Source organism: Macadamia integrifolia, unplaced genomic scaffold, assembly GCF_013358625.1.
Source record: "Macadamia integrifolia cultivar HAES 741 unplaced genomic scaffold, SCU_Mint_v3 scaffold1453, whole genome shotgun sequence".
NCBI classification, from domain to species: Eukaryota; Viridiplantae; Streptophyta; class Magnoliopsida; order Proteales; family Proteaceae; genus Macadamia; species Macadamia integrifolia.
In genome coordinates, this window is record NW_024868209.1 from 49,088 (window position 1) to 74,521 (window position 25,434).

General features: G+C 38.4%; 1 protein-coding gene across 2 annotated transcripts in view; it reads left to right on the forward strand.

The window, feature by feature from the left end:
* The window catches only part of LOC122063784 (integrin-linked protein kinase 1-like), a 32,069-nt gene that overhangs the window by 4,777 nt on the left and 1,858 nt on the right, over positions 1-25,434 (forward strand). For both annotated transcript variants that reach the window (XM_042627487.1, XM_042627486.1), the window contains exons 2-9: positions 1,848-1,922; positions 3,081-3,197; positions 18,708-18,802; positions 19,302-19,422; positions 19,563-19,642; positions 22,800-22,859; positions 25,114-25,235; positions 25,327-25,412. In XM_042627487.1, coding sequence (XP_042483421.1) covers positions 1,848-1,922; positions 3,081-3,197; positions 18,708-18,802; positions 19,302-19,422; positions 19,563-19,642; positions 22,800-22,859; positions 25,114-25,235; positions 25,327-25,412 — 756 coding nt within the window. The remainder of the gene's footprint in view (positions 1-1,847; positions 1,923-3,080; positions 3,198-18,707; positions 18,803-19,301; positions 19,423-19,562; positions 19,643-22,799; positions 22,860-25,113; positions 25,236-25,326; positions 25,413-25,434) is intronic.

Here is a 25,434-nt window from a genome sequence, read left to right on the forward strand (position 1 = left end):
GCAAACTAATGATGCCTAATCCCATATACCTACCTTCCATCCATATTTTAGGCTCATTAAAGTTGCAGATTGCAATGAAAACACATGGGATCAAAGGTCCAACACATACATACCCAACCCAAATCTTATTTTCAATAAAATAATCCCTTTAGGTGTCTTATCTGTATCACTAGATGGCCTGGCCCATGTTTTATTTATAAATTATGGCTAAAATCTATTACAAACTAAGACCTGAGGCCTCTAGGAAGAAAAGAAACCAAATCTCCACTGCTCCTACAAAAATTAGAAAGTCTATTCTCTAAACGAAAATCTCAGAAATAGAAACTCCTACATAGTAATTAAGCATGTAAAAAAAAAAAAGAAGAAGAAGAAACTTAAGTAGCAATAAAATCTTCCACAAGCTCTTCTCCATGCAAGGGTCCTATGGCCCCACCAATCTGTCAAATTATCTCTTCTGCATACTGCTGGTCAATGGCAGATCATGGCATGACGAATGGACTTAATTATATTCAGAATATGGGCCTAAGTATGGGTCTGACTGTGACTTGAGTAACTGGCCAGAAAAAGGGCTTGGTTTAGGCTGGTCATATCTTAACCCAACTAGACCAATCAGGGACCTGTTTGTGCTGGCCTTGTACTGCATCAACTATGTTCAGGTCTATGATCTTCTAAATTATTTTGAAGTTGTGACATAGTATCCATGCATTTTTTTGGATTAATAAATAAATTCATTACCAAGAGGAAAAGAATATATAAAGGAAAAGAGGGGCAGGGGGAAACCTAAAAGGAACAACCCTGACAAACCGGTGGGGGGGGGGGGGGGGGAGCAAAACCCCAGGCCAATAGGTTACAGAAACTACAAACCAAAAGGGGCAAGGAGGAACTAGGGGGTAGAGGAGAGACCCCGAGAGACAACAATAAGTCTGTTCCTTAAGGAATTTCTAACAGGATAGGGGCAGAGAGAGGCTATCTTGGAGGATATGTCAAAATAAATGGCATTCCAAAATAGTATCCATACATTACTCCAAACAAACCGTATGATCAAATACGTTTCTTATAAATCAACAAGGGGACACCAGCAAGGTGTTGGAGGGGGCCTGGACACAAGGCGACACCAACAAGGCACCCACCTAGGAGTCCTAGGAGACCAAGGCGCCTGGGCGCCTAATCATGACAACTATGGTTCTGGGATTCTGTTCAAGTGTCCTACCCTAGTTAGAATTTTTCCATATCTCAGAATCAGATCATTGGTCATCAGTCCATTACTAGCCTTTGACCTGACCCTAGTCCTAATTAGACTCATCATAATTATGTTATTAATTTTCTCTTATTACTGGTCATTCCTTAACCCCTGCAATTTTGGTTTCAGTTAGTTTTCTAAATTCTATCCACTAGGTGATTTAGAACTTAGTGCTAGTTTCCATTTAATAAGGAATATGTGAGGAGAAGAATAGAAGGGACATTGATGGAAGTAAGGATAACTCCAAAATCTGTTAGAAATTAGGTTCCTTCTTGATGGACTGGGATTCTGTGAGGTGTTTTGATGCATTACCTTTTGTCTGGATTATCTTTAAACGTTTTAAAGATGCTTTGATTAAAAGCTTGTGGTTAATTGCTTTCTCTAATGTAGGAAAGAATGCTTAAGTGAGATACTTTCCTAAAATGGTTCAACTATCTGAAACGTTGTTGATTTTGTCTTCTCATTGTGCAAAGTTCTTAAATTTAATATTTGTGTTTTCTTTGAAGATAAATGAAGCAGTTTTACCAGTCTGTGCTTTTATTTGTATAATCTTTTCTCCAAATTTATTTGGTCACGTAGTTTACTAATTAGAGTTCCATCCTTACAGCCCCTAGCAGATGCAGAGGGAGCCAAAAAATATAGCATGATCGAGCTGTTGAAATCCTATGGCGGCTTGTCGTTTGTAAGTTCATTACTTCCCATCTATCTTTCTTTGGTAAAACATGACTTGTAATTTTCGGTAGTCTGTTCTTTGTGTTCCATCAGACTTGTAATTGCCGATGGAGTCTGATTCTTGCTGCTTAATGTTCATTGGCTTGATACTTTGTTGTACTGCTTAAAAAATAATATCACCAAAAATATAGTAGTCAATTATATTAATAGGACTTCTGTTATGAAGAAAATTTGATGTGGGAGCCAAATCTTTCTCTGATGAACTTAATACCTCAGCTTTGAGTGCATAGTTTCGCAGCACTACACTGGTGGCAGGGATGCAGATATAATAGTTGTGATAGCTTAACACTCAATGTTTTATGGATGTAACTTCAACTGGAACTGGAAGGATGAAATTCTAGACAGTGCTTATAACCACTATGGGAGGGACTCGTGGGGGGTTTTGGAGGGGGGTGGGGGGGGGGGAGGTAGCTTTTTATAATAATTTTCCCTCTTCATATTATTGCTAAGGAAACTGGTCCTCAAACTCAAACTCAAACTCAGCTTGTCCCAAGAAATCAAGGTCTGGTAGACAATTCCCTTCATATTGTTGAGGAACCTGTAATGTGACAGATATAACTAATATTCCATCTTCAACGCTGCTTATCCAATGATTCCAATCTAGAGTATCAGTTATAATTATGGAAGTTATGTTGGAAAATTACCAGGGTTGTCTGGTTTAAAAAAAATTCCTCTTAAAATCTGCCGGAAAATTGAAAATTGGCCTTAAGGTTTCTCCTTTTTTTTTTCTTTTGAATTTATTATTAAAACTAATCATATTATTTTCTATTTTTTACTGTTCAAATACAATAGATTTCTTTCCCCTTGATTTTCTGCATTTTTGGTCGTTCGAGAATAAGCATTCATCTCTGACCCATCGACACCCACAATCTAATTATAGTAGCAGCTATATTTTCTCTGAGTGTAAATCAAATTTAGATTTAATGTTATACCTTCATAAACATCCAGTATTCACCTTTTTTTTTCTTTGGACGATTTGACTTGTAACTTTGTACTGATATATTGGTTTATATTGGTCTTTGCCGTTAGTTATTGTGGTACTGAACAAGTCAATTGCTTAAATTTTGAGTGACTCTTGGGGCTTTAGTTCTGACTATGTCTACTGCAGGGTCAAAGTGGCAGCCATTTTGAACCAAAGCCTGTTCCACCCCCTCTCTCAAACAAGTGTGACTGGGAAATTGAACCTTCTGAGCTGGACTTCTCCAATGCAAGTATAATTGGAAAGGTATAACTTTTTCCCTATTTGAGATGGATGTGTGATACTGAATTTGCAAACTGTTATCAGCTGTTACATTTGGATGGAGCAAAGTACTCATTGATAAAAGTCTAAGTTAGATTGCTTCTTAAATTTTTAAATTGAGACTTGGTGATTCTAAAATATTGTACTAGGAGTAGCTCTAATACATGATGATTTGAGAGAAAGCTGTTTGAGGTGGTGTGCCATGTGCAACAAAGGCCTTTGAATGCTCCAAGTAAGGAGAGATGATATGATTTAGATTGGAGGAACTACAAGAGCCACGGGTAGGCCTGATATTCTACAACTAGGAAAGAGTTCTTTAAGGTAGATTAGGTTTCTTTTGGCATTGTAATCTCTATTTATACCCTATTGGAGTTTCAGTTAAGGCAATGCAGTGAAAACCTTATCTTCCAATCTCAGTTTTTCAAAGCTGGTACTTGTGCTTCACAACTGGTAAGTGCTACTGAGATTATCATCTATCATGGAAGCATATTTCTTGGCTTGTTCATTGAGCAGGCCTCTCCTTGTTTCTAGGTTGACAAATGAAAGGGATGTAATGGTAGTTTTCTTATGTTACTGCATGTCCTGCTGTAATATGGAAGTTGTATCTGCTTTCCCCCAACACCCCATTTGGCACCTATGCCTCTCTACCCTTGTACTAAATTACTAATACTATCCCATATTTGGTTTTATAAATTATAATTTTCCATTTTTGCTTTTTTTAATAATTAATTTTGTTTTCTTCACTGCTGATTAAAAAAACTTTCATGACTCTTCTGAGTTCTTTTTTATTAATAGGTATAGGTGACTCACCTCTTTTTGTGAATCGCCAAAGTATTCATGAAGCTTAAATGCTCTTTGCACTTCGTTCCTAATATATTACATGTAAACAGTGCTCACCATCGTCTGACACAGAAATTCAGAAATAGGTGTCACATGTTCAAAAGATGATACTGTATACCATAACATGCCATCATGCTATTGGATTATATGTGAGACTTGATATGATATAAGTTTTTAACTAATGCAACATCAACAGAAAATATTATATATAAGTGGGGCAAGCTTTTTATGACTGGCAGGATGTGTATGATTAGGGAATACCATTTTGCCGCTATGAAGCAACTGCAGGCCGACTTCTTTAAGCTTTAGCTTGAAGCAATGTGAGAGTGTTTACCTCCTAAATTCCACGTACTTAAGGTTCAAGAAAGATTAGAGTTAAATGTAGAATTTATAACATCATAACTTCCACAATGCCATTTTCAACAGACTAAAAAAAAAAAAAAGACTATTACCTTTGATCACCATCTTCTTCAAGCCTATCAATGGACAATGAGTGAGAAACCTCACATGAGGTTAACCTCATGTGACATTTCATTCTCTATATTGTGCTGGAGATTGGATAGTCCATGTGCAAGGTTCTAAATTTTGGCGAAATTATATTTCAGTTTTGACAAAAACTGAATACAACTTAGAAATTGTATAAATGCAATATGATATAATTATACTAGTAAGGACCTAATATGAGAAAACCAACATATAATAAACAAAGCATAGGATATAATATAAGCATATTCATCAGAAACTAGAGCAATAAACATGAATCAATGTGAACTTTTGAAGTGTAAAAAAAGTGATATAACATAAGGCGTGCTGTCACAATGCCACCAAATGTCCAAAGCTGTTGGGTTTTTTTGCATCAAACATGGTGTGTTGTCGCTTGCACCCAAAAAGGCTCCTGGATGCCACTTGGGCAATGTTTTGAAAACTATGGTTTCAAAAAGATCAAAATTTCAAATCAGAAAATTAAAATAAATTTTTTTTTTTAAACAAAATTAAAATGAACTCTATGAAATTGTAGGTCGGCCTATGGTGTCTAACATATAAAAAATTGAACACCAACCAATATATCTTTGCCCTGATTTTTCCAAAACTTCATTCAAGAAAACCCCAAATTTCAATAACCATCAAATCTATGTTACACATTTGATTGATGCACATTAGAATGATAGTATGGTAATTAAATACTACAAATTAGGCACTTCTAGCCTCTAAACTGTAAACATTTGAAATTTGAAGAAAATTGAAGCAATTTGGATGTTTACTTTCAAATTCAAAATTTGGGAAAATTTGCCTAAATATTGCTCAAATCCTCCAAAAGGTTGAAGGATATGCTCCACAATTGACCACTAAGCCTTGATTCAATGGCAAATTGAAGGCTTTCAGAACAAAAATACAGGTTTCCAAGTGATTCTCTTGCTTTTAGACAAGATAAGCTAAGGGCGCGAAAACAACGAAATTCATTGAATTCCCTAGAAATGGAGCTTTTTATATAAAGTATATGTACCATGTTTACGAATTTTTGTATTCATCTTAATTCGTGCATGATTTAAAATTATTATTGTTTATATTAAATATACTACATGACTAGGGCATGCCAAGTGGTTGCCTTGCTATCAAGGCGCCCCTCCAACACCTTGGGTCGCCTAGTTGCCTTAACAAATATGCTTGAACCATTTGGGGCATTGGTCCATGTATGTAGGCTTATTGCTGAACCGTGTAAATATTTGGTGTTATGGGTGTGTTTAGTTGTGTATTTCTTGTGTGGAGTTTGGAGTGTTCTTTCGTTGCAGGATGGGTGTGCACACCTGGTAGGCCTTGCCACAGGATATTTTGTCTGCTCGTGGTTGAGAGGTAGTTGTGCTACATGTCTTTGTGATAATTGCCGGGTTCAAAGTTTCAGTCGGCAGTCAGGTAATTTGAGTAGACAGCTGGTAGTGTGATCAGTTAGGAAATTAAAAGGAAGAATTTTTGAGGTACACTGATTCAACTCCTTTTCTCAGTGTCAATCCAAGTTTAATTGGTATAAGTCATCATTCACACGCTCTCCCAATAATCTTCGTCCTTGTCTTGAGGTCCTGAAAGACACAATAAGATAGATAGAAAGTAACAAAACGATGTATTGGTAAGTTGACTTACGGAAAGAAGATTAAAGGTAACTTAGGCACATGAAGTGTGAAAGTTAATGATTGGGAAGAAGGAAAAGAAACCACACCATGACCAGAAACGTTGGTAGAGGATCCATTAGAGAGAATGACTCGAGAAGGGTGACAGATCTTTTGGAGTGAAGAAAACACATTGGACATACTAGTCATATGACCTGAATCAGTAACCCAAGTGGTACGAGTTGAAAAAGTGAGAAGTGCAGCAGTACCTGAATGTGTTAATGTAGCAGTGGATGAGGAAGTGGAGGACTCAAGTTGTAAGACAAGTTTCAGTAATTGGGTGACCATATAAGATCATCACGAGGCATGAAAGCTGATTGACCTCATTCAGACGAAGAGGTAAGGTTAGTGTCCTTAGATGACAGCACTTCAGACTTCCTATCAGTCACAGAAGTGTTGGAAAATTGCTGCACCCACTGAGGATACTTTATCCAACTTTTGTCAACAGTATGATTGACCCTACCACAATGAGACACTGATGTAAGGATTAGTCGATTTGGTGTTCTTGACCTTGTCTAGGGAATCCAAAACCTCGTCCTTGATAAATACCACTCAAGGATTAAAGTATTGGTATCGGTCGTCGTATCGGTCGGCCAAAATTAAGATACGTATCGGAGGGTATCGTATCGTATCGGAGATACTCTAAGATACGCTAAAGATACGCACATAAATGGATAGGAAACACTTTTTTATACACATTTGCATAAAAAAATAGTTAAAAAAAGTTATATATAACATGTATTATGCATAAACAGTAAATTGAGAGTATTGCACTAAGAATCCAAGGTTTGTAATTGTCCCATAAATGTAAAATCCTTGTTCCCAACCTTGATTTCCACTTTAGTTAGAAAGAAAAATGGTTGGCAGCAACTTTGGAACAAAAACACCTAAAAAAATTATGTTTTTCTAAAAAATTACCCATTTTGGCAATTTTATGACCGTATCGGTGTGTATCGGTCGATACATACCGATACGTATCGATACGTACCGATACATACCGAAACGTATATTTCACTTCAATTTTGAATTTTTCATAGAGTATCGGTACGTATCGGTGCGTATCGGTGGTGTATCGATGCGTATCGGTGTGTATCGTAGGATACGTATCGATACATAAGGGTTTTAAAATTTTCATGATACGTATCGGTATGTATCGTGCCGATGCCTACTGATACGGATACGTATTGGCCGATACGGCACGATATGCACCGATACTTAAAACCATGATACCACTACAGCCATAAGGGCAGAACTATCCTTGAAGAAGGAGTACAATATGTTGGATATGTCAAAAGGATCATTCATAGAGGGAACTTTGTCACAAGCAAGGTGACTTTTGATGGGTTGCAAGTTAGAGCTCAGACCAGACAAAGTCTTAACAACTCGAAACCTGCATGTTGAGTTTTCAATAGATTCAAATCAGTAGTAAGGGATTGTTAAACATTAAGTTCTTTTCACATGCCCTTTGAGTGTACTATAGTACTCAGTACTCACCCACATATTTATCGATTTTCTTAAGAGAAAAGATCTTCTCTTTCAGGTCATACACTCTGAACATGTTCTTTTCTTGGGAATATCTTTCCTTCAAATCATCCCTAACTCCTTAAGCAGTAGCATGAAACATGAAATTTGCAGCAATCAATGGATCCATACTGTTCCATAACCAGACTAATAGTGTATCGATCTCATGCATCCATTCAGCATACACCTTAGAATCAGCAGGAGGAGGTGATGAAGTTAAGTATTTTAACTTGCACTTGGCATTGATATAAACCTTGACAGTTTGTACCCACAATAAATAATTAGAAGCACCAATGTACCAGCAGAGGGTTTGAACATTTACATTCTCAACGAAGGGTTTGGAATCACCTATAATAGAAATATAAATCTCACTTTAGAACCAGCACCAATATTCCAAGATGTGTATGGCAGAAACAAAGAAGGCAAGTAATTGAAATATATGCAAACCACAGCAAGAAGACCAACCTCAGGTCAGGCTTGATCAGTAGACATCATAGTTGTCACGGCGTCATGGCGATCCAAGGCGGTGGAGGTGTGGCTAATCGATTCGGCGATGAATCGCCCATTATGGCATTGCCATGGCGGTCAAATTGCCCATGTGTTATTTTTATTTCCCCTACAATTCTGCAATATATATACCCTATAACATATAAAATCAACATTAAACAACATCAAATCATAAAAAATCAACATTAGCCATATCAAATCATCAAAAATCAACATGAATTGTTGACACATAGTTTATACATCAAGTTATAAAAAATCATAAACATTAATAGGTTCACCGACTCACACTGCATACATAAACTAAGAACCAAACTAATGGTTGTTTTGCAGTTGCAGGCTTGCAGCCAAGTAATAGAGACTAGAGAGATAGAAATCCTGCCAAAGAATGGGATATCATCACCAAAAAGCAAAAAAATAAAACCACAACCAGAGAAGAAACAAAAACCCCCTAATTCCAGCCACTTACCGTCTTACCCAGAACAAATGAAAACCCCCTAATTGTGGAATCGATAAACAGAGAAAAAAAAAAAATAGAGAGGAAGTAGTAGCTAGAAGAAGAAGAAGAAGCAGAAGAAGAATCCAAAATACTCAAGTACAGAAGAAGAAGAAGAAGATGAAAAATAAGAAAAAAAAAAAAAAAAAATACAGAAGAAGAAGGAGAATAAAATTTGAAAAAACAGAAGAAGAAGAAGAATAGAAGTCGAAAAAACAGAAGAAGAAGAAGAAGAAGAAATAGAAAAACAGAAGGAGAAGAAGAACTAAAAAAAAAAAAAAATGTTTACATACCTTGCCAGAACCGGAATCACCAGAGGATCAGTTGCCGGAGCCGGAATCAATGGGTGAAAGCAGTCACCGGTGGTCTACTCTCTCGTCTTCTCTCAAGCGATAAACTTTGGGTAAAAAGAAGAATGGGTAAGTAGCTTTTATAGCCTTGTTAACATATAGGTCCATGTATGGAATTAAGCTACACCATCCAATCACAATATTGAAAATAGACTCTTGAGTTAAATAGTGAAAACTGTAAAAAAAATTACCTACTACTGAAAGGCGACCGACTTAGGCTAAAAGCATTATATGGCGTCCGTTTGACGACGCCTTTGTACTCACGGCACCCACCATTTAAGACTCATGTAAATCGTAGTACTAATTTACACTCTCCAAAACGCCAGGATGCCTAATCGCCGCCATGGTGACACCTTGACAACTATGGTAGACATACTGCTGATACCAGAGCAAGACATCTCCTCCAGCAAACAGAAACTCATATAGCTGACAAAAAAGTGTGCTAAAGATCCACTGAACAGATAGGAAATTATAGCTATAAGCTATGTAATAGAAACTCCAAGTCCTAAAATATATGAAACTGCAGAACTTTCAATCTACTAGTCTGATTAGATATAAACTTCAGTCAGATGACTCCTTATAGGGCAGAGAATAACATATCAAAGGATGATACAATCTGAGAAGTAGATCACCAGGTATGATGTTACCTAGTGACAGCAGGAAAACACCACAAAACAGCAACCATAAGATGTAGAGAAGAATGGATTAATCTTCATTCTTCAGGACCAGCTTTCATGATCAAATAAGGGTAACAGTATCACAGCAATGCAGCTCTGATACCATGTTACAAAGTAAACAAAGAAGAAACTAGCAATGGATAAGAGAAAGAAAAGAAGAAGAGAACTACCGATTGGAAGAAAAGGAGTAGGGTACTTCCAATTGGTAATAACTAAAGCTGAGAAATTGCAATGTACCCTTAATTAATGTTCACCCACACATGTAATAAAAACAATATATCAATGACTAAACTACCCTTACACCTGTTGTAAATCTTTATATTTAATTCCTTAACCAAAGGTGATGTAGGAGGGTGCCTAGATAACTAGGTTTCCTATAGGGACTACTCAACTAGAACAAGATGAACTCAATAGGGCTTGGATTGGGTTAGGTTCAATGGAGCTCAGCAATAATACAGATTTAGCATGCAAAAGAATGGGCTAATTAACAGAGCAGCAATGATCAATAATAGTCTAAGCAGAAAAAACACATAAACTACTTAAGCATCAAAATGGAGATATGGGGAAGGGAACATAGCAGCATGTAAATGTTAGGTTTAGCACAAATCAGCTAAGACACAAAGCATGATAAGAAAAACATACAGTTCTCTGAAATCAGCCAGCTAGTAAAAGTAAATCAGCAGGGATTCTTTAAAGACAACAGAAATTAAAAGGCTTGAAAACAGAGGACGGTTTTAGATTTCAGTGGAAGGGATGGGAAGGTAACAAAGGAATCAATGGAGGTGGAATGGGGAAGGAACTTACTTACCTTATTGCTGTCCAGATCTGAGGAGAAGAAAAGAAACCAAGGTCTTCCAAAAATACAGAGGTGCGATCCACTTTGGTTGATGGTGAAAAAATCCAGCTTGTAGTTGAAGTGATCATTAATAATTCCAATGGAGCTTGTATGAGTGATGGAGCCTTCAGCAGTAATAGATACATCTATGGAGCAGTAACTGAGAGGGACAGAGGATGAGATAGGGAGACAAGAAGAGAGAGAACAACGAGAAAGAGAGAGACTAACGAGAGAGAGAGAGAGAGAGAGAGAGAGAGAGAGAGAGAAGGGAGAAATGAGATTGAGGGAGAGAGGGGAAATCGTGGGGCGTTGGGGCTATTCTTTTTGCTTCAATAATTTTCATTGATTAAAAGACTGGCCATTGGCCTTACAATGTATTTTTAAAATAAACTCAGAAAAAAAAGAGATCTAAACAGAATATGCTAAATAAAAGAGTTCTAATACTTTAGGAAATAAATAAAAGGAATAAAAGAAACAATTTCTGCTAAATAGGTAAGGAGTCCTACCCTCTTAGGGAAAGAAAAATACTACTGAATTAAAATAGATTTACTCCCTAACGAAAAAAAAAAAAAAAAAAAATTAGCTCCTCCTTGCGTTGACTGCTAGTGGGGCCCATATACAGCTGCTTGAGTCCTGCGTGGCTCTCCAAAGGTGGGCCTCAATCTGATCTTCATCCATCCAGCCAAATAAAGCCCATATTGGATGGTTCTCTGTGCTGCCTCCTCTAGTAAACCCTAAAGCTTGGACTGATCTCCCCATCAACTCTCCCCGGCTTAAAAGAATTCACCACCGGAGAATTAAGACTCATGTGATGCTCAAGCAAATCCGGGTTCAGTTGTTGGATTTTTGCACTGTGATCCAAGTGTTGTCAATTTTCAGAAGTCCTCGCCATTTGACCAAGAACTCTCTAGAACCTCCTGTATGTGGGGATACAATCCTCTCATCAAGGATTTCCTCAATTTCTTTAGTTCTCCTCGTAACCTTAGGTACAGTTGGTAAGGAGGTTGGGGGAAGTGGTTGGGTTGGCTCAGCAGTCTCATCAAGGGTGAAAGGGAAGTCCTTAAGGTCATTAAGATAAAAGGGGGTAATTGTAGAGGCAATATGGTATGGGACAAGATCTTCCACATTGAAAATATTACTGATTTTTGTACTAACTGGTAGATCAAGGACATAAGCATTGGCACCTATCCTCTTAAGTACCTTGAAAGGACCTGTGCTACGAGCACGTAGTTTGCTTGCTTTTCCCTAACAAAATGCTGTAGCTTGATTCTAACCATCACCATCTCCCTCTTGAAACTCTTGTAGCCTTCTGTGCACATCTACCTTTGACTTGTATTGATCATTGCTCAGTGTTATCTATCTTCTTATACCTGCATACAAATCATGTATATGCTGAGCAAAAGATACGGCTGACGGGGAGGTCCTAGAACTGGACACGACTGGGACAAGGTCTATGGGTGCCCAGGGCTGGTATCCCGAACAAATCTCAGGGTGACAGACCAGTGATTCGGTTCTTAGAGCTATTATATGCAAACTCGGCCTAGCTAAGGACTCGATCCCAATCGGTAAGGTGTTCTCCTATGAGGCAACGCAACAAATTTCCCAGATTCCTATTGACAACTTCAGTCTGGCCATCAGTCTGAGGGTGGAAGGCAGAAGAGAAACGGAGCTTGGTACCCATCATCTGCCATAGGGTTCTCTAAAAATGACTAGTGAACTTAACATCCCTATCGGACACTATGGTGACGGGCAACCCATAGTACTTGACAACCTCGTTAAAGAAAAACTTGGCTACTATGGATGCATCAGAGGTCTTAGAGCATGGGATGAAATGGGCTATCTTCAAGAAGTGATCTACAACCACATAAATAGAATCATGGCCTCTCAAAGTTTTTGGCAGACCAAGCATGAAGTTTATGCTAAGGTCATGCCAAGGGGCATGGGGAACGGGTAGGGGAGTGTACAATCCCATGTTCTGCTTTTGTTGTTTGGCAGTTTGGCATTCCTTGCACTGACTCACAACTCTAGCAACATCCCTCTTCAGTCCTGGCCAAAAGAATCGGCCCTCAACGAGGGTGATGGTCTTATCTTGACCGAAATGGACAGCGAATCCCCCGGCATGCAATTCCCAAATCAGGAAATCTTAGAGTAAGGTCCTGGGAATGCACAACTTGCTTCCTTTAAAAAGGAAACCCTCTCGGAGTAGGTATTCTGAGCGACTGACAAGGTTGCCTCCACTCAAGGAAGTGAACATCTCACTAAAATCAGGACAGGTGAGGTACTGGTCCTTGACTCACTTGAATCCTACAACCTCTACGCTCATGGTCTGGAGCAACACATTAGCCCAACTCCTAGCATTTGTGCAACTGAGGAACATGTTTACACGGCTTAATGCACCTGCAGTGGTATTCTCGACACCAGGTCTATGTTTGAGTACAAAAGTGTACTTTTGGAAAAACTCAACCCACTTTGCATGTCTCTGGTTTAGATTCTTTTGGGCACTTAGGTATCTTAGAGCCTGGTGGTCAGAGAATATCACGAACTTACGGTAGAAGGTAATATCGCCAATAGCGCAGTGACTAGACAACCACATAGAATTCTTTATCGTATGTGGAATGTCGTTGCCTAACTTCAATAAGCTTCTCACAAAAATAGGCAATAGGGTGTCATTGTCATAAGACACCACCTATTCCAGTATCAGATGCATCACAGTTCACTTCGAAGACCTTAGAAAAATCTGGGAGGCGCAAGACGGGGGCCTCAGTCATAAGCTTTTTAATTTCATTAAAGGCCTTCGTAGCACTCTTAGTCTATTGAAACTCCTTTTTCATGCAATCTATGAGAGGAGACATAATGGAACTAAACCGGTAAATGAACCTCCTGTAGAAAGGGGCTAAGCCATGGAAACTTCGCACTTCATAGACATTAATTGTCTTAGGCCACTCTATAATCGCTCTCACTTTCTCAGGGTCAGCAAACATTCCTTGGGCTGACATAACAAACCCTAGGAAGATGACTTAATCACTTATGAAGGTGCATTTCTTGAGGTTGATATAGAGTTTTTCTTGTAGAAGCACATAAAAAACCTTCTGTAAGTGATCCAAGTGGGAAGACGGAGTCTTACTGTAGATGAGGATGTCATCAAAGTAGATCACTAAGAACTTGCCAATAAATGGTTGAAGCACTTGGTTCATTTTTCTCATGAAGGTGTTAGGTGCATTTAACAAGTCAAAAGCCATGACTAACGATTAGAAAAGGCCATCCTTCATCTTGAAGGCTGTCTTCCACTCATCTCCAGGCCTAACCCGAATTTGGTGGCACCCGCTCTTGAGATTAATCTTCGAAAAGATCGATGAGTTGGCAATCATATCCAACATGTCATTAAGTTTAGGGATAAGGAACCTATAATTGATAGTGATCTTATTGATGGCCCTACTATCAACACACATACGCCAAGTGCCATCTTTCTTTGGCGTGAGCAAGGCAGGTACTGCACCCAGGCTAAGGCTTTCCCTAATGAATCCCTTCTGTAACAATTCATCCACTTGCCACTTGAGTTCGGCGTGCTCTTTGGGATTTATTCGGTAATAGGGTAAGTTCATGAGAGAAGATCCTAGAACTAAGTCAATAGCGCGCTAAATACCACGCATAGGTGGTAACTCATCGGGTAGTTCCTTAGGGAATAACCTCTTAAATTTCCTCAATAAGGGTTGTACTTCTCTAGGAGCCTTAGTGAATAAGCGTGACCTATCGGTATTACTCTGTAATGAAACTAGAGCATAAACCACCCCTAACTCTTGACACTCTTCTTCAAATTGTTGTTGATTTAAAATGTTGAGTGTTTTGGTGGGGGTGTGTTTGGAGGTACTTCCCTTGTGTTCTGGAACCCTTACTTCCTTAGGGGCACTGGGGTCAGCCTAATTTTCTTCCCTTTGAACTTAAAGACATACGTGTTACACTTCCCATAATTGGTGACATCCTGGTCATATAACCAATGTCTACCTAGGATGATGTGGGCAACATCCATCTCTAGGACACCACACCACACTCGATCCTCATATCCTGCAAAGTGTAGGGGAACTAAACACCTCAGATTAACGGGAATGGTGGACTCATCTACCCAGGCAACCTTGTAAGGCTTCGGGTGGGGCTCGGGTTTGAGGCCCATTCGAGCAACAATGCTCTTGACGACCACATTCATGTAACTCTCGCTATCTATGGCGACATGGCAGTTCTTTCCCTGATGACATGTGTAAGTGATGAAAATATTAGTTCGCTGCTAATCATCGCTACTCCTAGGTTATAAGACCATGCATTGCATAATACTGAGCTTGAGGTCACCGGCCTCCTCGGTGTCCTCATCAAATATGGTCTCATCTAGCCCATGGTCCTCATACTCATTGTCTTAAAAGCCCTCTTGGTCACCTTCTTCAGGAGTCTGCTCCCCCATAGAGAGGTTTTTGTTGGGGCACTCTCTAGAGAAGTGACCATATCCTCAACACTTAAAGCATTGTTGTTGCCCACTACTCTTGGGTGCTTCTCCTAAGATTCCTTTACCCCTATTGTCAAATTGTCATTGTGGTGCAGCAAGGGGTTTTGGGAATCCAGTTGAGCCTTAAGGTGGTTTCCTAAAGTGGGACTCCTCAGCTTGAAAGCTCTTCCTCTGAGAATAAGTTCTCATGGAGGACTCCACCTCAAGGGCTACCCGGAAGACCTGTGGAATGTCTTGCACTAGGTGGGGTCCATAAGTGACTGGATTTCGGAGTTGAGCCCAGTAAGGAATCTAGAAAGTGTCTGCTCAACATCCTCCTGAATACAGCTTCTAATTTCAACTCTTTGAACTTGCTCATGTATTCGGTCATAGTCAGTTTTCCTTGCCTCAGGGTATTCATGTCATTCAACAACTGTAGCCTATAGATGATATGAAAGAATTCCCTCTTGAGCCTCTCTTTCATTTCTACCCATATTGTGATTGGCTCAAGTCCTAGGTTGGCCTCTTGGTACTCTAGGTTTGTCTAGAAGTCCTAGGCAACTCTGATAAGCTTGAACTTAGCAAATCTGAAGTGGACTTCCTCGGGCATATCATAAAACTCAAAGTACCCATCTATCTACTGCATCCAATCTAGAAGGATCCTAGCATCAATCTGACCATCATAGGTAGGGCCATCTACCTTAATCATCCGCCTGACATCAAAGCCCCTATCATAATGCTCATAACCCTCATCATCTCCATATTGGGTATGGTTCCTTGGAGCAGGTTGTCCTCGACCCCTACCCCGACCTCTACCATGCCTTGTGGCTAGAAAATTATCCCCTATACGGTCATAACCATCAGTGTGGTTGTCATCGTTCTCTATCTTAGGGGTAGGGGCTCTTATTCTAGGTCTAATGCCTAAGGTATAATGGCCTTGCCGTCCGTCTGAGTTTAGGGCATTTGTCTCAAGGGCGGCAAGCATAGTGGTAACAGTCTGGAGACGAGTAACCTGTGCTTCCCTATCAGCCAACAATGTTTCCCGTTCAGCCTTACTGGGAGTTAATTCGGCTTGGAGGTTTCTCAGGAACTCTTTGTTCCGTTGGAGGGCTCTTGCCCATTACTCTGGCTTAATGGTGGTACTAGGAGGGTTAGACATGTCCTGGTATGCTCTACCACTATAAGTGGACATAAAGAAAGTGGGCAGCTAAGGGGTGGTTACCAACAATGACTCAAGGCCTACTTAGAATCTCCAATTGAGACAGGTAGTTAGCCCTCTCGATCCTAAGTTTAGAAATCTCCTTCTCAAGAATATGTTTCTAGTGAGAATAGCGTTCAATGCTATTTGGTCCCTCCAAACCAAGGAGAAAGAGGGTGTCTTCTAACCTAAGGTAACACTCTTTTAACTCAAACTCAACTACGGGCAGGTTGTGACGGAGATTAAACCTCAACAGATAATACATGAAAACAGTAACAACAACATCCATTCATAACAAGACCAATAAAAAACAATGCTCTGATACCAAGATGATGTAGGAGGGTGCCTAAACAACTAGGTTTCCTTCAGGGACTACTCAACTAGAACAAGATGAACTCAATAGGGCTTGGATTGGGTTAGGTTCAATGGAGCTCAGCAATAATGGAGCATGCAAAATAATGGAGTAATTAACAGAGCATCAATGATCAATAATAGTCTAAGTAGAAAAACACATAAACTACTTAAGCATCAAATGGGGATATGGGGAAGGGAACATAGCAACATGTATATGTTAAGTTTAGCACAAATCAGTCAAGACACAAAGCATGATAAGCAAGACCTACAGTTCTCTGAAATCAACTAGCTAGTAAAAGTAAATTAGCAGGGATTCTTTAAAGACAACAGAAAATAAAAGGCTTGAAAACAGATGATGGTTTCAGATTTCAGTGGAGGGGATGGGAAGGTAACAAAGGAATCAATGGAGGTGGAATGGGGAAGGAACTTACGTACCTTATTGCTGTCCAGATCTGAGGAGAAGAAAAGAAACCAAGGTCTTCCAAAAAATACAGAGGTGCGATCCACTTTGGTTGATGGTGAAAAAATCCAGCTTGTAGTTGAAGTGATCATTAATAATTCCGGTGGAGCTTGTATGAATGAACAATAGATACAGCAATGGAGCAATAACAGAGAGAGACAGAGGATGAGAGAGGGAGACGAGAAGAGAGAGAACAACGAGAGAGAGAGAGAGAGAGAGAGAGAGAGAAGAGGAAGAAATGAGATTGAAGGAGAGAGGGGAAATCGTGGGGGGTTGGGGCTGTTCTTTTTGCTTCAATAATTTTCATTGATTAAAAATCTGGCCATCGGCCTTACAATGTATTTAACAAATAAACTCTAAGAAAAAAAAGATTCAAACAGAATCTGCTAAATAAAAGAGTTCTAATACTCTAGGAAACAAATAAAAGGAATAAAAGAAACAGATTTTGCTAAATAGGTAAGGAATCCTACCCTCTTAGGGAAATAAAAATACTTCTTAATTAAAATAGTTTTACTTCCTAATGAAAGAAAGACAGAAAGAAAAATAAAAAACAACATAAATTAGCTCCTCCTTGCATTGACTACTAGTGGGGCCCATATACAGCTGCTTGAGTTCCTGCGTGGCTCTCCAAAGGTGGGCCCCAATCTGATCTTCATCCATCCAGCCAAATAGAGCCCAGGCTGGATGGTTCTCTATGCTGCCTCCTCTGGTAAACCCTAAAGCTTGGACTGATGTCCCCATCAAAAGGCTTATTCACCATGTCACCAACTAATTGGAATTTGGCTACGTGTGTGAGAGTTATGTGGCACTTTACTTCTAGGGGGCACCTTAGCTCTCGTATTTCCAATGTCAAGTTTATCTTCAATGACACTGCCACCCAACCCCCCCCCCCCCCACCCACATTCCAACCAAAAAAAAAAACAAAACTCATGTAACTCGAGGTGGTTTTGGAGCTTTGCATAAGCCATTTGCTGCATTGTGTTAATAGTTGAAAGGAATGTGGTGGCCTGGGTGATTGTTTGTATCATCGATGAAGTTTTGTCATCCAGGACCTTTAGCATAAGCCCATATTTAATACGTTTCAAGTTTATCTCATGTGGCACTACCCCACCCCCCACCCCCAGCTAAAAAAAAAAGATTATATCATGTTGTAACTTGGTTGCTTTTGGAGCTTGCGTAAGCCATTGTCTGCATTTCTATTTTTAAAGATGAAAAGAATGTGGTAATCTGGGTGATTGTTAGTATCAATGACAAAGTTTTGTCATCCAGGACATTTTTTGGGAGCCATTTAATTGCAAATTCCTGCCCTTGCATATTTATGATTTGTATTGGTTGCACAATAAATTGTTTGCGCTTAATATGGCTACGGAAATAGATTTTCTCATGATTTAAGTTATGCTTCTAATGGAATATGGAGTACTCAATAAGTTGGATGTTCTTCATAAAGCAACCTTTTGGGAAATTAAACTCCAGATTTGTGTTTCTTCTTTCCAATTGTATTAGTGTTGTTTTAGGCTGTAGCCTTGGATGTTGTGTAATGTGACATATTGGCCACAGGGTGTCTATTTCTTGCACCCCACTTTACTTTCACTGATGACATCTTCACCCCCCCCCCACCTTTTTGCAGGGGTCTTTTGGCGAGATTATAAAGGCCTCTTGGCGTGGAACACCTGTAGCTGTGAAACGCATTCTTCCTTCTCTTTCAGATGATAGATTGGTGATGTAATAGCCTCTTATATTTCACCTGTTCCTTAGAGCAAGTTGAAGTGTTTTGGTGCTATTATTTCCCCCCTTTTTAAAGCCAAGCCATCAACACCACATATTCACCAAATAGAGATAACTTGCAAGTGGGTTACCTTATACACCCATGCCATTTGGCAGCCCTAAAGATTTCTTTAGTGGTCTCCAAGAAAATGTATTGAATTTCATGGGGTTCAACTTGCAAATGAAATTTATAAGTAACTATTGGATTGATCCTTTTTAACCACCATGGAAGACTATGGTGTTGTTCTAATTTAACATCACTCAATCTATTTCAAATATTGATTCTCCATTCAAATTGAAAATAGTTTCATGTTTCCCATATTAATTCATGGACGTGCTCCATGATGAAGTTATTTTATACAGTGAAAATAGTGTGTTACAGGTGTATATTTTCTTTTTTATTTATTTCTATGTTTGAAGTACAACTTCTATATGTGTTCTATCTATGTTGATTCAGCCAGGACTTCAGGCATGAGGTGAACTTGCTAGTGAAGCTGCGCCACCCCAATATTGTACAGTTCCTGGGAGCAGTCACTGATAAGAAGCCACTGATGTTAATCACCGAGTATCTACGAGGGGTAACTTCACTGCTGAATTCTAGTTGATATTCCATTTTTTGTTTTCTTCCTTATAAAGCTGATTTCTAGCTAGCTGGTTAAATTTTTTTTTCTCAACTTCTACTTTTATAAAGTATTGTTACATTTATGTGATGTATCAGGGTGATCTTCACCAGTACCTCAAGGGAAAGGGATCACTTAGTCCGTCAACAGCTGTCAACTTTGCTTTAGATATTGCCAGGTACATAGAACTTGTAACATTTTTTCTTTTACCTTTCCAATAGCTTGATGTTCTATTACCATTATCATTATCCTTTCACTGATGAAGGGATAATTATATTAGTTCAAAATAACATGCCTCATATATAGCCCTCACTTGACCAAGTGTAGAAGCACACAATGGAAACTGTGATACAATCTAGTATCTGAGATGCAACCCTGGTTCCTTCTTGCAATATCATTAATGATCCCCATGATTACAGAAGCAAATGAAAATAAAATGAATTCCGACTTTCCCGATTAATAGTTCGTTGGATGAATGTTTCCTTGAAAAGACAACTGATCCTGCTACTTTAACATGTTCCAACTTTCTAAAGGAAAAAATTCCTTCCACATGTCATCGTACATTACATCAGTCATTGTGTCAAATAGATAGTTGTGTTACTAATGCTTTCAATTTCAACCACTTTCTTGAGATATACTGAAGGAAATTGTACTTGGGAAGAGGAGAAAATAAAGCTTGTGGGGAAAGGAGGAAATTTCGGTATTGTGTAATTGTAATGATTTCGCTTTTTTTTTTTTTTTTTTTTACACTTGTTAGTTTACCTCCATTGTTTGGAGTTGTTTTTTTTCTGAAATTTTACACCCTTCAACTCCATTTGAGAAATAAATCCATTGCTGTTAAGGCACAACCAAGACCGGGAGTGTGCCCCTTTCAGGTGCACCATTTCAATAATGAAGAAATAATGTTTACTATAACACCCTCCCCACCTCCCCCCCATCCCCTTTTTTTTTTTTTGAATAGTGAAAATAGATTTACTTTTAGTATATGTTGCTATTTCTTTTTCCCATTCATTTGACTCCAAAATTATTTTCAAACTGAATAGGATAACCATAAAGAGAGAACTGAATTTTTTTGGCAAGGAGTTCAATGTGGAATATGCTATTTCACACGGCTTTTTGTTTTTATTTCTCCTTTCGGCTCCGTTTGGTTGCAAGGGGAATTAAAGGGAAGGGAATTGAAATTTTCTAACTTAAAAAAGATTTTTTTTTATGGTAATCATTTCCCCTTTTGACTATATCATTAACTCCAAATCATTTATATTTGGTTATTAAAATTTAACTTTACTTTGCATCCAAAATTCTTTAAAATAAACAATAACAACAACAAAGACTTATCCCAACTTAATGGGGTTGGCTTCATGAAGCCAAACAAGACAAGGAAAAGGAAAGGTAAAAGTGTAAGGAAACAATCATAGTTTTCACGGCGCCAAGGCATTGAAGGGCTGCCTAAGCGTTTAGGTGACAAGACGCCTAAGATGACCAAGTGTTATTTCTATTTTTCCTCTTTTCTAACATTATTTAGTATGCTACATATTATTATACCTTGTATCATAAAAATCAACATTAAGCTACATCAAGTCATCAAAAATCAACATTTAGAGAAATTTTCATATTATATAATAAGCTTGATTGGTCAAATGATTTTATTTTCACATGAGACATTTTGTGTGAGGTAGAGCGTACAACCAGCTTTCCAACAAGTCCAAGATAAAGTTATGTTTGGTTAAACTTATTTTAAAGTGCGCAAATGCTGTTAAAATCGCCTAAATGAAAATAATTTTATGGATATAAAAAAAAATGTTATTTTACCAGACTTTTGGTTTTTAGCAATGTTTTACCATATGATAAGATTTATGAAATTTTCATAATTCAGAAAAACCCCAGCATTTGAAAGTTGAAAATCGCCCGTACAACCAAAAATTTAGTTTTTTTGTTCTTGGATTGGGTGTTGAATTTTTATCCTTTTAGAATTTGATTGTTAAACTATTTTTATTGGATACAAATAGGGGGTATTTGCTTATTTATGAATAATATATCTTTAGTAAATGTTAAATGATATTTGACATAAATAAGTGTTGCGCCTTGTAGTAAGGCGCCAGTGCAATAAGGAGCATAGTTTTTAAGGCAGTAAGGCGACGGAGGCGTTTGAGGGTCTTTCGGAGCGCCTTAGCGATAAAACCGGCATAAAGCGTCGCTTTATTGACTAAAGCGTTCCTGTGTAATTTTTTTAAAAAACCAATCTATTTGGCTCAAATCCTAGTTGAATCCTATTACTCATATGTTAAATAAACATTAAAGGTTCATATTCATACCAATGTAAGATATTCATCAAGAAAACAAATCAATAAAGTGAATAAACTAAGTTCATCTTCATCAATCATCAATCATCAATCATCAATCATCAATCATCATAACATATTAACATATAATATAAATACATAATTATAAAGCAAAATTATAAAAATAAAGAAAAGAAGACATAAAAAATACAAGTATTTATTATACTTATCTCTATGATGCCAAAATGAGTGCCTAAGCCTTAAGATCATCTACTCCTGTCAATGAAGAATGAAGCTCACCGCTGCCGGAGCAAACTCACCGTTGCCGGAGCAAAATGGTCGCCTAGATAAGTGGTTCTTCCTTGTTCCTTGATTCCTTCTCAAAGCCCTTTCTTAAAACCCTTGAAAAAATCCAAACCCTGTTTGTGAATCGTGTTTTTGTTGTTTGTTTTGGTTATTTTTGGTGGAGTAAAGTTGATCCCATACATCTCAAGTGTTAATAAAATCATACACCTACCAATAAAAAATCTATATTTGGAATCTTCATCAAGTAATTTTAAAATGTGTTTAAAAAAAAAAAAAAAAAAAAACCGATAAGGCGCCACTTCACGTAAGGCGAAGCACTGCCTTACCATCTCTAGACCGCATCAGCGCCAAGGCGCTAGTAAGGCGTCGCCTTAGCAACGCCTTAAAAACTATGATAAGGAGACAGTCGCCCAGACTCCAACTAAGCTGCTTGGGCCTAATCGTCGCCTAGGTGACGCCTTGACAACTATGGAAACAATTGATGCCAAAACAATAGCAAAGTAGTACACAACAATCCGTTTGAAATAAAATAAAATAAAAATTTTAAATGTATCATTACTAAATATGGTAAAAATTTGAGTAATGTATACAATCACGTGGGTTAATGATTACAAAATTTTATTTTTTAAGTTTGAAAATTTCACTTCTCTTCTCCTTAAATTTCCCTTGCAGCCAAACATAGCCTTTGTCTTAATTATGGCAAGCCTTGATGAGCCATGCTAACCTGGGTTTTGTGGTCCTATGTTGCAGGGGTATGGCTTATCTCCACAATGAACCAAATGTCATAATTCACCGAGATCTAAAGCCAAGGTGAGGTTTTTTTCTATCCACTGGTAAGCTTTTCCTGGCTACGAGTTTCTTCTCTTTCTCAGTGTCTTTTTCTTTGATGCCCATATAACAAGATTTACATTGATGATCTATAGCATTGTTTGGTAAATGACAAACACAGAATCAGAACATTAAAATTTCTCCACATTCACAAAATATAATATGGTCTATTTACACATCCAGTTTCTAGGCATCATCTGAATTTTTGTCGTTTTAGTTTTCCATCTAATGCTGTTAATTAGTGCAATCAAATTGGTCCATATATTGTGGAGGTTGTTCATGTAGGATCGAGGCAACCCTAGGTGGGGTGAATTGGGTATGAACTATGTATAAACAATTAAAAATTCTCACTCTACCCAAATACCTTGATAGCCCGAATGATAAAAGTTGTAAAGCAAAAAAGAGTGTGCAAAGAGAATTGTAAAGGGACAAAGAGACAGTGAATGAAACAAGTAATTTAAAGTGGCTCAGCAACTGCCTACATTCACTACCAAGGGACACCCTCTTGAACTTTCCACTGGTTGTGATCAAACATGGTCCACCAACACAATTGTTTTTACGGGTTCAACAACCTAACTGCTTAGGCTCACATTCAAACTTAGTGGTTTCCCTAGGCTTACCACTAACAACCCTTCACAACTTTGAAAGTTGAGATAATAAGGAACAAGGCTCAAGGAGCCAAATTACACAAATGAAAGCTCAAAAGAATAACTTCTAAGAAAGTAGATATGAAAGATAGAAAACACTTAGGTGATTGATTCTCAACCAAGGGACATATAGGTCACACTAAATGGTATTCAATTGATGGCACAGTGGTAGTTGAATTGTCTTCAATATGGGCTATTTATAATGCTCATTGATGGCCCAAATCCTTGACAATTCCAATGGCCATATTATTTTACCTACCGGCGAGCTGGTTCCTAGCTTAGTTCGAAAAATTGTATCGGTAGGCCATTTTGGTCAGACCAAAATGCACCAAAATTTCACCAAAATCACCTAGGATAGTTTCTAAACTATGGTTCCTAGTGACTGTTATTGTATATGGCTATTTATAGCTGTTGAAAAGTAACCGGTCGCTAATCGGCAAGCCAGTACATAAGCTGGTGCACAAACCGGTTGCACATATGGAGAATTTGAGCTGGTTACTACCAGCGAGCTGGTTAGTCGGTTACTCCCCAAAGCTCTCAGGAAGAATTGAGCCAATCATCAACCGGCAAACCGGTTGTCCTGAATTCTGATTTTTGATAGCTTATTTCCAAATGCAATTAATATGTGTTCTAAGTAAAAAAAAAAAAAAAAAATACCAAGTTTTGGTCACGTCGCTTCCCGAGCCTTGTTTACTAAGAAGTAAGTGATGTTTCGCTAATAATGTTTAAGTTGGAATTTTTGGTCTAAGGTGTCCTATGCGTGCTAATGTTGAGAATCACCTTACATGATGTGTTTGGAATTACTAGTAAACAAAGATGAGCACAATTCCTAAACTTAAGAAATTCGTCTACACTTGGAGTGTTTTGATGTTGGTACCATTGATGCTCTTGATCGCTCTTCACCCAATTGAATTTCTTTGTACTTATCCAAATTGGTGTTGATGAAATGTTCAAAGGCTTGTGGAGGTGCTCTTGATGTAGACCAATTGTAATGATACCACCAAGTCGAGGATTGGACTTATAGAAGTGTATGAACACTTGAAGCCATAGGGATGGGCTTACACCAGGCTCACGAAAACCGAGTTGGTTGTCACCAACTGCCACACATTGGAAGGCCAAGATCATGAAGTGACTTGACCAGCCAAGAAGCCATTGCTTCAAACAAGGTGCATACTTACACAGTGGGTGAACCTGTGGCACAACGGTTAAGTTGCACTATTGCAACATGTTGGTCACAGGTTCAAAACTTGGAAACAGCCTCTTCTGCGAACCAGGGGATAAGGCTGCGTACACACTTGCCCCTCCCAGACCTTGCAGTTGCAGGAGCCTCGTGCTCTAGGTTGCTCTTTAAGGTGCATATTTACACAGTGGTTAGAGAGACACATAATAAATCAAGGATTTTTCCCTGCAAAGACACTGTTAGTTATCAGCAAAAACATTAGATGTAAAACCCATGACTCGGCAGTTCACTGAAGAAAGAGGCAATTGTTTTCATTTCCTGCCCTCTATCATCCATCAACAATAACACTATGTTGTAGTCTACATCTTTTTTCTTCTTTGGCATCTGGCTGAATTTTATATTTTTCCAGAAATGTTCTTTTGGTCAACTCCAGTGCAGACCATTTGAAGGTTGGAGACTTTGGGTTAAGTAAACTCATCAAAGTTAAGGATTCTCATGATGTGTACAAAATGACAGGAGAGACTGGAAGCTGTGAGTTTCTTTTCATTGCATTCTATTTTAGGAAATTGTGTCTTTATAAACTTATCTTGCTTTCGATGTTTTCCATGGAATGGAACAAAAGACCGTTACATGGCTCCTGAAGTCTTCAAGCACCGGAAATATGATAAGAAGGTTGATGTTTTCTCCTTTGCAATGATTCTGTATGAGGTAAATTTGCCTCCCATAATTA